We start from the raw sequence: 16,476 nt of genomic DNA, 5'->3' as shown, positions 1-16,476 counted from the left end.
TTATGGAATAGTGGACTGCTGGCGTTAGGAGTGTTTTAGGATACAGTGCGAGATAAATTGTGAAGTAGGCCTATACGTGATTTTGGTTCCGTTAGGTCTACATCGAGGTATTTTTGAGCAGGTATAAATATTAGACTTGCTCAAGTTCACAGATAGGAAAATACCAGCCTGGCAGTCAGTGTAGTTTAAATTATGCTCTGATTCTATAGAATACCACGTTTCTCATATAGATCGTCTAATAGAAAAAAATTACTACGTACGACATACAAGAAAAATTGTATTAACTAACCTTGTCGGAAAGATGTATGATTTGGTCCATTCCATATCATTTTGCAATATTAGTGCTTTGGTATGGTCATCACAGGCCCCTGTAGCCACCACAGCAATGTCAGGATACTTATAATACAAAGAAGTTGAAACATCCTTCACCTCAGGCACTGTAGGGATTTCATCGCTAGACCTAGAAGGAACCTGCGATTCTGTTTGAATCTTTGGCGCGAAGAAAACTTTAATCTTTGTCTGCGCCATGTTTAAACCGGAAATGGTGTCTTACCATAGCCCAATCACTACCAGAGTTATCGTTCCTTACACTTTCAAGTGAGTATTAGGAACGATAACTCAGGTAGAGATTGATCAGACAGTTCATATGTATACGGCAGAGATTATTTTCATTTTGTTTATTTTAACTTGTTTCTCGCTATTCATTAGAGTCATTTATTATTCTACTTTTCATAAAGTATTCATCTTACCATTTAAATTAACAAAAGTTGTTTTCTTGAAAAAATTGAGTGGATTCACCTGCGTACCTGCGTACAGGCAGTTACGCGCCTGACTGGAAGTAGGAGAAACACTCAATTTTGGAGACAAAAATATTGTAACTATCACATACAGTATAATCTGTATACAAATGTATTTTATTTTTTATTGCATGTGTATTGACTTTTAACATTTATTTATATACTTGGAGGGAGGGGCTATCAAGATTAGATAAAGTGGAAAATGGCCCAACATGTAGACTAGGAAACAACATGCATAATATTTCATTTTGACATAATAAGTAGTTGATATCTTTAAATTTATACACTGTGTCATAATATAGTTATATATGAACCGTTAAACCGACTGAATTTTATAATTATTGTGCTTGAGCTAGGTAGGCCAATGTCATTTATTAAACTGAATCCAGAAACCAATGTGTCAATTATTTAACTTTGTACCGGTGCTTTGATTCATATTTCTGCCGGCGTGCTATATTTATTCACCTGTGGAAGGTGTAGTGTCACGGTTCGTGTGTCACTGTTTGCTTTGTGTGCCAAAAATAGAATTCATACCTTCCAAAATAAACATGTTAAAACAGAGGAAATAACTACTAATACAGCCTTATTCGCGTGTCCTTTTGTTAAGCAGGTGCCCCAGGGTATATCTGTGATTATATATTGACTATTTATTAGCAGTGGTTAAATACTCACGAGGAAATTTGATGAGGTAACTGTAAACATCGTTGTACTGTAATGGCGGCCATTGCTTCGGGTAATTGATCCAGGTGTCAGCGGGGACCTTGTAGGGGCAGATATCTTCACCAATAATATGCAATTTTTCAATATACCGTCCCTTAGCATCTGGGGGTAACTCTTCTTGATATCCGAACGACATGATTAAGAAATATCATAGCTTGACTCAAAAATATGGCAGATGAAAATGGGACGTACGTAATTTAGCAACAATTTCCCCAGCTTACCCCCAAACAAATATGGCGGATTTGTTGCGAAGAATTGTCACGTGACTGTGACGTCATGCCGACATCGAGACATTAACAATATCCAATTGCAGTGGGCACAGGTAATTAGGTACTTCAAATAAAATCCTAGTCATTGCTCTTGTGACTATCTTAAGGAAAATTTGATCAAATTTCATATATAGGTAAAGTCAGAAGAGAATTACTTAAACGCAGTGGCCTCGGAGTTTATTGCAGGATATTTAAGCAGGTATGATTGACATGCAAGGGGATTTGCATTACATGCGATGCCTTGTTATATTTCAATTCTATGTGTATTTTACGATATACCTCACAACATGCCATGAAATCTCCAAGCAAATGTTGAACTTTCTTGTCCTATAATTCCGTGTCGTATAAAACTATTGGAATAGCTATTTCGGAAAAAATATCAAAACAAAGGAATTACCACTCAGCGATGTTATTGTATACATGAAGTATACATACAACGATTATACATATAATGACTATGGATGTATTGCTGTTCTCAGATATACACACCGAAACACCCTCATATGGATACTACTGCTAAAAGGGAAGAATCCTTTAAACCATCCTGGCCACACGACTTTGTTATGCAGACTCCACGTCAGCTAGCTCAGGCTGGATTTTTCTACACAGGTAAAACTCATGAATTTATGCAATAATGTTAAGCAAAACACAATGTTGTAATCATTTCTAGTGAACGTCAGTTTTAATTAAGTAATCTTAGTTTACTTGTTTCATTGAGGCGAAAGGAAGTGAAAATGTAATATAACCTGTAAAAACTGTTACAGTTCTTGCTTTATTCGTTAGATAAATGACAAGATTCGGGGTGGATTCTGTCGACGTTTTATTCCATGCATAGAAGAGGTACAGAAAAAACCCTGTAAATTGAAACAAAGACATACTTTAACTCACGGACACATACACATACTATAGACCTCTACGAGTAAAGGGAAATAACTCCTACAATATTTTATACTATAATTTACGATATAGTGCAAATTACGTAACTCAGAAAAAGTACAATAAATGTTATTTTACTTTCTATATCTATACAAATGACATTTCTTGATATATTTATCCAACTATGATACATACAGGCTAGTTCCGTCTTCATATAAATGTGTTATACGAACTTTGAGAAATAAATGCATAGTTAAATATATGTATAAAAAGTATATTTAACAGTTAATTTGGAATGGTTTAGCTTCTTATTTAAAAACAAGTTAAAGTATTAGATAAAAACTATTTAGCAATTAACCACTTACCCTGCAGCTATGGCGCAGAGGTTCCCTAAACATGGGTCATACCATATCATTGTGTAGTGCTCATATATACGTACTGACTCTTGGAAGTCTCGGGTAGAAGTGCCCAGGTAAATTTGCCGGGTACCCAGGTAAGAAACAGTCAAAGGTCATATCCTACGACTAGACATTGGTCAGTCTACAGTCATGTGTCATAACATGCATACTAATTACATTTACGTAACACACAACACACAAATGCAGAACGAATACAACGTTATACATACATTAAGGTGGCTTGACTCAAAAATATAAAAGAATTTAAAACAATTACATTTATCCTAACCTTATTTAATATCGACAGGATATATTATTCTTATATTACTAAATAACATATATAAGAGCATAAAGTATACCCTGTAGGAAACTAATAATTTTTTGTGAATATGAATAACTGCAATATTGTAAGGTAGATATTTTTTTCACAGAAATTACGAACCGGACAATAGTTTACTTATATTTGTGTATATCTATTTGATTGTTGCTAGTCAAGCCTGCATTATTTCCTCAATTAAAAAACGATTCCGAATCCCACCAAAAATCAAAATAACGTTTATAGTGATGAAATAATTTCTATAAACATGATTTTATGTATATATATTCAGCTTAAAGTAATATAATACAGTATGCTATTTAGATATACTAAGTATATTATAACTTGTCAAAAGAGTATATTATAACATAATTTTCAGGAAGTGTTTGGTAAACGGAAATCGGTATTTATTCATAGAATTTCATAATGATCTTTAATTAATGAAACCCTCATGTCTAGGTGTGACGGACACTGTCCAGTGCCATTACTGTGACGGAGGTCTTTGGGAGTGGGAACCGAACGACGATCCATGGACTGAGCATGCCAGATGGTTTCCGTTCTGTAAATTCGTCATCAAGATCAAAGGCTTGCAGTTTATTCAAAATTCTGCTGTTCCGGAGGTAAAGCTTGATTTGATATTTTATATCCGAGTAACTTGAGATAGCAATTTGTGATAGTAATTTATGCGTATAATTCGTAGTTGGCTAAAACTTTAGTGGCAGCCAAAACTAAATATTAGAACAAAAATATTTAAAAAAAAACAAAACAAAAACAAAAAAACATAAATTGAAATTTATTTCAGATAAGAGTTACACGTGTAATAAGTTTATATTTATAAATTTTGTTATATATTTAGCAGAATGTTCCTGACGGACATGAAGATCTTCCTGCAGCTGTCACACAGAGAACCGGTATGTTTGCTATACTTTTTTCTCATTGAGCCATATATCGCATGCTAGCAGATTCTCATTATGATGCTATGTCTATGTGTATGGAATTCACTGAAATTGACGTTAATACTAAAAGTTAACTCTTTTTTTCCCTTTAGTTTTGTCTTCCTAAAATGATTAATATTATGCAAGCACTGTTTCGTTCTTAATAACTTTCAGATTTCGGAACATCTATATTAAAGATTTTTCAATTAAAAATAACATCATTTAATTTCATATTTCCATTCTTTTTTGGAACAGCAGCTTGTGCACCAACATTTGTGGAAGAATGTAAAAAAAAGGAATGGAAAAATCCATTGTTTTCCGCGGCAAGTGAAAGTGTGCTATCTGTTGGGTACAGTAAATCGACTGTCAAGGACGCCATTATGTTATACATTGAAAGAACAGGTTTGTTAACTTAACATATTGTACTGACTACTTTAAGGAAATAATAAAGATAAATACATCGTCGAAGTTAATTTGTTTGAAAGGGATTATATATTACAGTCAATCATTTAGAAATATCTATTACATTAAATAAACAGATAAAGATAAATAACTGATAATTATATAACGACACAGCATTTAATAAAGTTCTTGTTATAAAGACATAGATTGATTTTCCACTTTTGCGTTCTTTTTCTGGCATTAGGAAGACGGGATTTCAGTGCGAAAGACTTGATGGAAATAGCATTTGAATTAGAAGAGCAAGGAAGAGCGTCGTTTTCTGAAGACATTGGTACGATTCATAATTCACGTTTGTGTTGAAATGTAGACAACACATCAAACTGTATACGTAAAGGTTTGGTTTAGAAATCCGTAATAACATCAAACATGGCAAGATAAGCAAAGGGACCATTTCAGATAGCTGAGAATTTTCACCAAACGTCATCAAAATACAAATGTTCACCAAATGTCATAAAAATACCAATTTTCACCCAACGTCATAAAAATACCAATTTTCACCAAACGTCATAAAAATACCATTATTCACCGAACGTCATGAAAATACCAATTTTCACCAAACGTCATAAATATCAATTTTTTACCGAACGTCATGAGAATACCAATTTTCACCAAACGTCATTAAAATACAAATTTTCACCAAATGTCATATAAACAAGCGACAATTATTTCTTCAAACTATACATGTGTATTTGTTTTATTTATAGATATCGTATCAGACGAGGAAGAATTTCAACTAAGTAAGTAGAACATAATTTCCTGGTAGGTATCGCGGTTATCAATAGGATGATAAGGAGAAGTGTTAAACGATACGTAACGTAAAACATGCATTGGGATTTTTACCTAGTTGTGCATATTGCATTTTGGGACCAATCGGAAAACAACATGGCCGACAGGCAGTCATCTTTGATTTTGTCAATTGAAGTTTGTTATCTCTATTTCTGAGAAAGTATTGAAGGGATCTTTCTCAAATTTCATATGTAGGTTCCCCTTGGTGCCTTGTTATGCATATTGCATTTTGGGACCGATCAGAAAACAACATGGCCGACAGGCAGCCATCTTGGATTTTGACAATTGAAGTTTGTTATCTCTATTTCTGAGGAAGTACTGAAGGGATCTTTCTCAAATTTCATATGTAGGTTCCCTTTGATGCCTAGTTATGCATATTTCATTTTGGGACCAATCGGAAAACAACATGGCCGACAGGCAGCCATCTTGGATTTTGACAATTGGAGTTTGTTAACGCTATTTCTGAGGAAGTACTGAAGGGATCTTTCTCAAATTTTATATGTAGGTTCCCTTTGGTGCCTAGTTATTCATATTGCATTTTGGGACCAATTGGAAAACAAAATGGCCGACAGGCAGCCATCTTGGATTTTGACAATTGAAGTTTGTTATCGCTATTTCTGTGAAAGTACTGAAGGGATCTTTCTCAAATTTCATATGCAGGTTCCTCTTTGTGCCTGGTTATGCATATTGCATTTTGAGACTAATCAGAAAACAACATGGCTGACAGGCAGCCATCTTGGATTCTGACAATTAAAGTTTGTTATCGCTATTTCTGTGAAAGTAATGAAGGGATCTTTCTGAAATTTCATATGCAGGTTCCCCTCAGTGCCTAGTTATGCATATTGCATTTTGAGACCAATCGGAAAACAACATGGCCAACAGGCAGCCATCTTGGATTTTGACAATTGAAATTTGTTATCGCTTTTTCTGTGAAAGAACAGAAGGGATCTTTCTCAAATTTCATATGTAGGTTCCCCTTGATGCCTACTTATGCATATTGCATTTTGAGACCAATAGGAAAACAACATTGCTGACAGGCAGCCATCTTGGATTTTGACAATTAAAATTTGTTATCGCTATTTCTCAGAGAGTAATGAAGGGATCTTTCTGAAATTTCATATGCAGGTTCCCCTCAGTGCCTAGTTATGCATATTGCATTTTGAGACTAATCAGAAAACAACATGGCCGACAGGCAGCCATCTTGGATTTTGACAATTGAAGTTTGTTATCGCTATTTCTCAGAAAGTGATGAAGGGATCTTTTTCAAATTTCGTATGTAGGTTCCCCTCAGTGCCTAGTTATGCATATTGCATTTTGAGACTAATCAGAAAACAACATGGCCGACAGGCAGCCATTTCGGATTTTGACAATTGAAGTTTGTTATCGCTATTTCTGTGAAAGTACTGAAGGGATCTTTTTCAAATTTCATATGTAGGTTCCCCTCAGTGCCTAGTTTTGCATATTGGGACCAATACGAAAACAACATGGCCGACAGACAGCCATTATAGCTAAATCTTAAATTCTGTATATAGGTTCCCCTTGTTTGAAAAGTACTTTACTGTGAATTAATCCCTAAAGGAATAACTTTTTTATATAAAATAAAAGAAACTCGATTAATAATCCGAAATCAGTCATATGTCAAAGGTACATTTTTTTTTATTTATTAATTTCTGATTTTACTATCAAATTTATTGTAACATGTTTAGAAAAGTAAGATCATTAAACATTACACAAGTTATAAAGAGCCATCAAGACAAGATCAATAACCATTTCGGCGGTACTCTGTTCTTGGCATTAATGTGTTTTCGTGACATATATTTAAGGATTGTACCTCATTTTGACTGCGTATACGGTAGTATGCTCGCAGTTGGCAAAAGGCATTTCCTATGGTTAGCGCGCTAGGAAGGGAGATATGTCAATATTTACAAATATGATGGCATTATGGATTAATGTTGATATGTTCAATTAAACTGTATTTCAATTGATTGTGTTGGTTGGTATGTTTACGTTTTTATAAATATTATTTGTTCAATTTTAGCTCCAACGGCCATGAAAATGGAGAATAGATACCTGAAGGAGAAGTTGCTTTGTGTCACATGCAAGGAAAGGGAGAGATGTATGCTCTTCATTCCATGTGGACACAGAATTACATGTGGGATATGTTCTAAAGAACAAAAAATATGCCCAGTTTGTTCGTCGGAAGTAACACGTGCAGTGAAGACATTTTTAGGGTAGTTCTACAGTCGGTTTTTGCGATGTAATTGTCTGATATCTTATCGTCACTGTTTTACCAATGCACTGTTTAATCTTTACTACGATATACGTTAACACCGTCCTTCGAGAACAAACCAAACATGTCAGTTTGATCAATCAAGCGAAGTAACGTTTTTTACCGGTCAAGCTTACAAACTGTTGGGTTTCCAAGTTTCGGACTAAATGTCGTGAATTGTTATCAAATTTCGAACCAAATATTTACATGAAGCACGAAATATGTCTTTTAATGGTTGTTACGTGAATTGGAATACATATCTCTGACGAATTTGCTGATTATTTTTAGACATTATATAAGTGTTTACATATTGTTAACTATAGATGTCAACCAATCTGCATTGATATTAATGATATCATACAATTACTTCGTGAAAAAAAAGAATACTGAAAGTCATTTGGTTCCAGCATCGGTGACATTTTGATCAGAAATGAACACTGTATACACAGTTTCAATCCTGAAGCTTGCTACGCACAAAGCAATATTAATATCGTGGGTTTAGTGCGGAATGCGCATGCGTTGAAATAATGTTATAACCACTATATAGTTGACGCAGAGTTTTTGTACAGGTGGGTTTGTTTCTCAATATTGCGCTGAAAAATAAATCATTTTGTTTTACGATAACAAGTTATACAGATGAAAAGTATATTATTTTTTAGATGTTGGTTAAAGGTTTCAGACATTCTCACTGTTTTGCTGTAAATAGTATAAATGTTCGTTTTATAACCATCCTCAGATTACAATGGATACTCGATGTTTGTATTTCAACTTTCCTGTCTCGTTGATTAAGTGGATCTTAGTGATAATTGTTTTCGTATACAAACATATTGAAGGCGTGGGAAATCGGAACTGCCACGCATTCGTGTGTCACGGTGGAGGTTTCTTACATGCAAATATGTTATAACATTTGTATCTTCAATTAATCATTTACATAAAATAAATGCTATAAAATTTTATACTTTTTTCAAATAAATACAATATTTATCTAGCCATTTACCAGATAATCGTCTGTGCATAAAATACCATGAATACAACCCATCTTATAGCTGTAAATAATTTAATTATTATCTTTCATTTAAGATTTCTAGAGTATCAATATTACAGTTCGGTTTTAAGTCAATAATCAAAAGATCTCCACAATGTATGCGTTTTGTGTAAGTGTTAAATGAATATAAGGGTCCCTGGGAGGATGAGTTTCGTCAATCGATATGAATGTAGTGTCAAAATAATGTTGACGTGAAGATATCGGCAATGTCATGAACAAGACATTTGGATGCTGTATACATTTGGTGGGTTTTGCGGCATAAGATATGAGAATGATTTAATTTTTGAAGAATCGTGTGATTTTCTGTTTTTGTTTTTTTATCATTTTGTAATATATATTCAATATCAGGTTAGATTTTAGTTCATCTCAAAATGACATTTTGATTGCATTAATGGGAGTGTATGCATTCCTTCTTACTCTAAAACAGTGTTGTTAAATACAAATGTACTTTATTTGCTGTACATTTTGTTATCATTGTTACGTGTTCATCATATTTATATGTTACGTGTTCATCATATTTATAACTTATACAAGAAAGTATATTTTGAATACTTTGTATGAAAGGTGATTAAAAAATATTTTTTACTTGTTATTAGTTACTTTGTTGTTTATTTATCTTGTAGATTAAGGTCACAACTTCCATAGAACAAGTACGCAATGATGTCAAAATCCCAAACAATGTTATTGGGTTTTTTTCAATGTCGATTTTGGTTTACTTATTGCCAATGAACAATTCTTTTTTTTTTAATTTCTAATTTTGAAGGCATTTTTATTGCATAAATAATTACAAACCACACACACATACATACATCAATTCCATTATGTTTTTCATACTATCATCTTCACCATCATCATAAACTAGGTCTTTCATCATCATATCATCATCATCATCATTACCATCATCATCATAGTCTTATCATCGTCTCATCATAATAATCATCATCATAATCTAATCATCATTATCATCATCTTTTCATGATCTCATCATAATATCATCATCACATTATCAAACTAATCACCACCACCATCTTATTAACAAACTAATCTTCATATATAATCATCATAATCCTATATCATCATCATCATCATCATCATCATCATCATCATCATCGTCATCAAACAAACATTTTCATCATTGTTTTCAACAAAGATCATCATCATCATCAGCAGCAATAACAATCTTATATCACTATCATCCCTCAACAATCATCATCTTCATACTGCCTAATCATACATACTCATAATCGTGAATATATTGACAGACATACAAAACATACACACATCCTCATACACAGACGCAGAATATACAAACACACACATATTCAGTTTCCTGGTAGCCTGATCAATCATGATTGACCACGCTCCACACTGATTTAGCCAATTACATCTATCATAACCTCTCACAAAAATTCAAAAACAAAAAAACAAGACAACCTACATCACATTCAAACCAATCTCATTCACGTACACATATGAGAGAGAGAGAGAGAGAGAGAGAGAGAGAGAGAGAGAGAGAGAGAGAGAGAGAGAGAGAGAGAGAGAGAGAGAGAGAGAGAGAGAGGGGGGGGGGGGGGGGGCTAGTCAATTCAATGTTAGGAATGGAGAGCACAATATCTGTATTAAGGGTTCTAGACAGAAAAGAAAAGAAAACAATGCCAATGAACAATTCTGTTGTAATATGGAAATTTGGTGAACGCCAATACTGCATTGCTACTATTTTGATGCTTAAACTTTAAAACTGTAATATGTTTACATGTGCACTTAGTTTTGAGAGCAAGTATTACACTAGTGAACGATACACGCCACACAACAGAAAGGCGGTATGTCCACATGAGTTGTGTCCCCTCGACTGTATGCCGGCTAAATAGATCATTTAATGAATTTGACCTCACTAATATCTACGCATTTCGTTTGTTTATAAATATCGACATTCCTGTTTGTTCAGTGAGATCGTTTCTTTGATTGGTTTGAACCTGATATGAGAAAATAAGATAATATTTTATCCCAAATATCTGTTTGGATGTAGGAGCTTGTTTATGTCCTTCGGCCAAATTTATTACAAACAACAAACAGAACATTATGCAAATGAATATAAATATGAACGGTTTAACTAGAAATAATTGTATGCTCGTTTTCCATTGGTATGATGAAAACTGCCAGGAAATTAGTGATATGCATATTATTCTATCAGCAAACCTAATTTTAATATCCCTTACGAATTCCTAAATTGTATATATCCTAGAGAACGATATTTGACTGGTGTTTTCTATTAGGTTTATGCTTACCTTTGTCGATACCTACTGAAGATTGGGGATATTTGATAGTAACAAAAATCACATTTTGTTTTATCTATTCATTTATTTATTCATTTTTTTTTCAAAAGTGTAAACCAGATCAGATTTTAGTCTGATAGATGTGGTAAACGTCATCAACCGACCACAAGTTTAATAGCGATAATGCGATTATGTATACATCTGTACGTTATCCAAAATGATAACGCATTTATTGAGTCATTAATCTTAATGATACACTTTTCAATATGGAAAATGGTCAGTTGCATTCTATATGTTCATAATGATGACCCTGGCAGCGGTTAGATTACAAACAAGCAAAGGGATGAAATTTATACTACTGATTACCATGTGTGACTAGAACTTCATCCGTGGACTAAATTTACATTTTATATATTGGAAGGCTAATGCATGTGGACTTTAATCATTACGTGACAAATAGAATACATGTATATAGAAATTTGGTTTGAAACTATTTGAAGAAATAATATAAAAATTGATTGCAAACTGATTTGAACTCTAGTTTGTGTCCCGTCATATAAACCAGAGACAGGAACACGCTATTTGAAACGCACCTGTAAATAAGAGTTGTTGTTCAAACACTGTCTGAAAGTTACATTTTTCACCTTCATGCTTCAGTCAAATTTCATTTATTCACTTCGAAACTGACCTTTTACGAATATTTGTATGTACACCGGAATTGTTAATGTATAATTATAATGATAAGTATACAATTATATATGATGACGAACCATTGAAACACACATATATATACTGTTACTCTGTTTTTCATGTACTACTTTACCTATATACCCTGTTCCGATTTCAGACATCTATCTATAGTCACCTGTATCATATCTCATTTCTATTTAAAGAACCCCACGTAATTTTGTGCAGATCATGTATCTGATTTAATATATGGGTGTTCATCCACAAACTTAATGTATCTATTTATTTCGACAGGACTGATGGTTCATTGAAATAACACAGATAAATCATTTCCCTGAATTTGAGGAATTTGCGGTTTAAAAGATATTTTTTTTCAAAATAGATGGTTCGTATTAGTTTGAAATTGCAGTGTATGCTTTTAAGTTGATCTTAAAGTTTGTTGGTGTCCTTCGACCAAGTTTATTTCAAAGGGTTAAGTACATATATATTTGAAATACATATGAACAATGGTCAAAAACATTATAGTATCAATATGATGAAAACTGCAAGGAACTTTGTGAAATGATTTTTTCAGATGCTTCTGTTGATATTAAAGTCATGTATAATGAATGCTGAAGAATGCAACAATTTTCATAAAATATCAAATGGTTAAACTATATGTTGTCAATACTAATGCACAAAATGGTACATAGATGTAAACTATTTTTTCTGACAATTCATACGTATTTAAGATATTTTACAATATTAGTATGTATACTATCCCATTAATATACAATCATATCGTTATTTCCCACTTTTCTGTCGGCAAACTGATTTTTTATGAAATTTCTTTCTGCAATTAATATAGTATATGCAAAGGGAAACGTCACTGAAACTCTGTATACTGTATTAGGCTGACGCTCATAGCGCCAGGAATGTGTGTATGAACAACAGACATCTGTTTATAGGCACACGTATTTCCGAACTCCTATTTTGAGAACCTTTGTGATATGTGCGTAGTTGAAGGCAATTTTGTTTTTCCTGGTAACCCTACGATTACGACACATTCACGGGTATGTGACCCACCCATGACCTCCATGTAGGTAAGTAATGTAACATAAGATCTGCATGCTGGTACACGAACATATTTATAAATAAAATTGTCTCATGATCATACTGACATTTGATCACATTGATAGATATACATTTTGTAAGGGTTATCAACTGAAGTTTTACTCTATGACTGATATTATCTCCTATTACAGGTAGGTACACAGCTGCAATGGCAGAAATAGGGAAACCATAACAGCATTTCTGGTAGTAATTAAGTGTTCGTCAACGAAACTTGTACCTACAGTATGTATTCATGTTAAGATGTCTACCTCTCGGAACTTCATCCGGTGTCAAAGACATATCTAGAGTCTATGTATATTATAATTGTGAATTCAAATACAAATTTCTACCTTCCTCTTGATACTCGAGTTCACCGGGTAATGTTTTCTGGCATTGAAGGGTATTTTTCGATCAATTAATGTAAAGCAAGTCTCGATTAACTTTAGATAGAGAAAGCAACTAAACAGCCTTAAGACTAAAAATCAGATATGTGAATGAAAAATATGAGACTACAATTTATGCGTTGTTTGATTTTTTTCGCAGTCTATTTGAAATAAGATATCATAAGTCTACGTGATGGAGTGTAACGAGATAACTTATTTCAATTCGATTAGCTTTTTCATACTCCCGACTTAATGGGTACGGGGACCTGACACAAAATATTCAATTCATTATCAATATATGTATATAGCATATATATTATGTATCAAAATATTGACGGACCGTTGGTTTGGAATTTTGAAAAGACGTTCTGGTAAATGAGTTATTAGTCGTTTCTATATGTCTTTGTGTGTGAGAGTCCGTACGTCCGTCCATATGGTATGGTAGTAAGGTGGTCATCGCAGCTTTAAAATTATGACATCTTTCTAATTTTGTTTTAGCATTAGACTTGTTTGAGTTTCATACATTACAGTATGTTGATTAAGACAGGCTGGACTAAAACTAATTATCAGTCCTTTGTGAGTCATCAATGAAGCATGACAGAATGTATTCGATCGTGATACAGCAATACACTTAACATACTGTGTACTATCTTTCCAAATGTTCCGTTAATGAAGCGATACAATTTCGTCAAATTATAAAGTTGAATTAAAGCCAATTTGCACCACAACCTATTTCTTAATTATATTTAAACAGGTATAAACCGGACGTATGCTGTTGAATAATGAATTCCGATACACGTAAGTGTAAAATGTCTATTTATAGATACCCATACTATACACACAACGTGCTATATAATACGGATACTATGATGTAAGACAACATGTATAGATAACTCAGATTGCGCTTATCTTTTATTAACACGGGTTTCAACATTTTTCTTATCTAAAGTCATATCAATATTCAATTTGATTTTGTGGGACATTGATGGCGCGATAAAAAGATTTAACAATACCTAACAGTTTCTAGTTCTCTGGGGCTATTTATAGCTCCGAGAACTATAGCCAGCGGTCGTAAAATTTGCTGCTTTGCACCTTGTAAACACATTTTAAGCCTAACTGTGCATTTATGACTGTATGTTGTGATGCCAGATTATATGTATTGTGTAGTTGCTGTGTTCATAACAATCACAATATTCGATATCAACCGGAATTATTTAAATTAAAGAAAAAATACGTTTTAATGTTTATTTTTAGTAACAACGGTGAAATTTGAGCTATACCTCCCACTAGGCAGTATCATTTGGCCGAGATTCAGTGCAATTTGTGTATGTTGGTGTTATCTGGACTATTGACAGTATCAATTAATTTTGTCCAGGCAGGTCGTTAACCACTGATCCCTAATATAAGGTATAATTTACACTGAAGGGGAAACACATACGTGTGTCTGTGGTCTACAGTGTAGTGAACGGACAAGTCCTGAATGTGTTTGTGGACAAATGCCTCTGTCTTGGTACATACAAAAGCATTGCTTTATATCATCAAATGATAAGATTTAATTAAAGAATTAATGAAAATACAATACATAAAGTTATATATAGCAAATTTATATAATGTATGTGACATAACGTTATTTATAGCAAATTTATACTACATGTGACATAAAGTTTTAAATAGCAAATTTATTGTATGTGGTTCACATATAATTATTATCACGCATTACAATATTTAATTCTATACTACGAATATTCCATATAATTTGCATCAGAATAATTGTATCACACTTAGAGCATACCATAGTATAATTTGTATACACTATCTGTATTATAATACGTGTTTAGTACAAGATGTGAGTGAAATATATATCTTTAATTAGTACTTAACTGCTAGTATTGTTGTCAAGGGAAATATCAGTTAAATGTGCAAATCAACAGATATCATGCAAGAATGTAAAGTTTAATCTGTCGAAACCAGATATTCATGGTTGGTAAATGGCAATATATGAAATATGAAGGTTGGCATCAAAATATTGTGACGGGGTTCAATCCACAAACAAGTGTTAATACACTATTTACAGTTTATTTCAAAACATTAAGTACATATCCACATTCACCGGAGTGCGCACATCAACAAGTCCTAATCAGAACATCAGAACATCAAAACATACAAAACTTCGTACTATGGTCACCAAATCAGAGATTCCATAACATGTATGTACACCTTAACATAGAAACACCAGCTGACCAAAACATCATTGTCTCCCACTCTCAAGCGACCTAAAAACCTGTTAATCTAAAATTTACTAAATCAACTGCCAGATTACTCTGGGTCTTAATCACACCAGGGCTGTTTAATTGACTTTCCTGACTATGGATATTATTATATATAATCGCTCATGTTACGAAGATAACATCCCTAGGTGACTGATTCAATTTAATGGGGTCGAGACAACCTCAGGGCTCGAAGGGCAGTGCCAAAATGGGTCCATTTAGTAATATACTTACACAATATGGGTCTAGATGCACAGATAATATGCACTTTAGGTAACTTTTGATTTAAATCATTTAAAATGTAGGCTATTTTCTTAAATAACCAGATGAGTTATACAGGTCATCTGGGCCTCTTGCACTATCATGAGATAGGGGAGGAAAATGAGTAAAGAAGCAACGACAAACCCTCGTTGCGCATTAAAACAAATTTGTTTTACGGCTTGTCGATTTCTAAGGCCATTTTGAGCCCCATATGCTCTAAATGAAATTATAATAAATGCTTGATTAATGTTTAATTATAAAAGTATGTATACAATACAAAATTGACAACAATAAATTGAATACTAATACCATGCCCAGAGAACTACGTGGCCTTTGGCCTCTTGTTAAGTATGTGAGAACATAGGCCTCTACATCGGACAGGTATATCCAATCATTCACAGGGTTTTTCACCCGTTTTTCCTTTTTAAAATGCTCTGTCATTCCCTCGGTTGTGCTTTAATCTGTCAACCCCTAGGATATGAGAGGTTACATCAAAACAACAGAGATCGATGACGTCATAAAAGACAAAGACCAAAAGTACACATAAATACAAACTTATAAATAGGGTAATATTAATTTGGAATTGCACAGAACTACATGAATTAAGATTTAGGTTTAATAGACTAATGAGCATATTTTC

General features: G+C 33.4%; 1 protein-coding gene across 4 annotated transcripts; it reads left to right on the top strand.

Annotated features, from left to right (window-relative positions):
* Positions 1 to 1,618: 1,618 nt before the first annotated feature.
* Positions 1,619 to 9,463, top strand: LOC117327442 (E3 ubiquitin-protein ligase XIAP-like). Of its 4 annotated transcripts, none has more exons than XM_033884416.1 (8): positions 1,619 to 1,839; positions 2,266 to 2,395; positions 3,836 to 3,996; positions 4,236 to 4,287; positions 4,570 to 4,713; positions 4,958 to 5,044; positions 5,478 to 5,510; positions 7,598 to 9,463. In XM_033884416.1, the coding sequence occupies exons 2-8, from the start codon at positions 2,290 to 2,292 to the stop codon at positions 7,792 to 7,794; spliced, it is 780 nt and encodes a 259-aa protein (XP_033740307.1). In that variant the 5' UTR covers positions 1,619 to 1,839; positions 2,266 to 2,289; the 3' UTR covers positions 7,795 to 9,463. The 4 variants fall into 4 exon arrangements, with proteins under 4 accessions (XP_033740307.1, XP_033740306.1, XP_033740304.1 ...); XM_033884415.1 differs by having other exon boundaries at positions 4,567 to 4,713; XM_033884413.1 differs by having other exon boundaries at positions 4,233 to 4,287.
* Positions 9,464 to 16,476: the final 7,013 nt, after the last annotated feature.

The sequence above is a fragment of the Pecten maximus genome, chromosome 5 (genome assembly GCF_902652985.1).
Source record: "Pecten maximus chromosome 5, xPecMax1.1, whole genome shotgun sequence".
NCBI classification, from domain to species: Eukaryota; Metazoa; Mollusca; class Bivalvia; order Pectinida; family Pectinidae; genus Pecten; species Pecten maximus.
The sequence above is the reverse complement of the archived record's forward strand: the minus strand, read 5'-3'. Positions and strand labels throughout refer to the sequence as shown.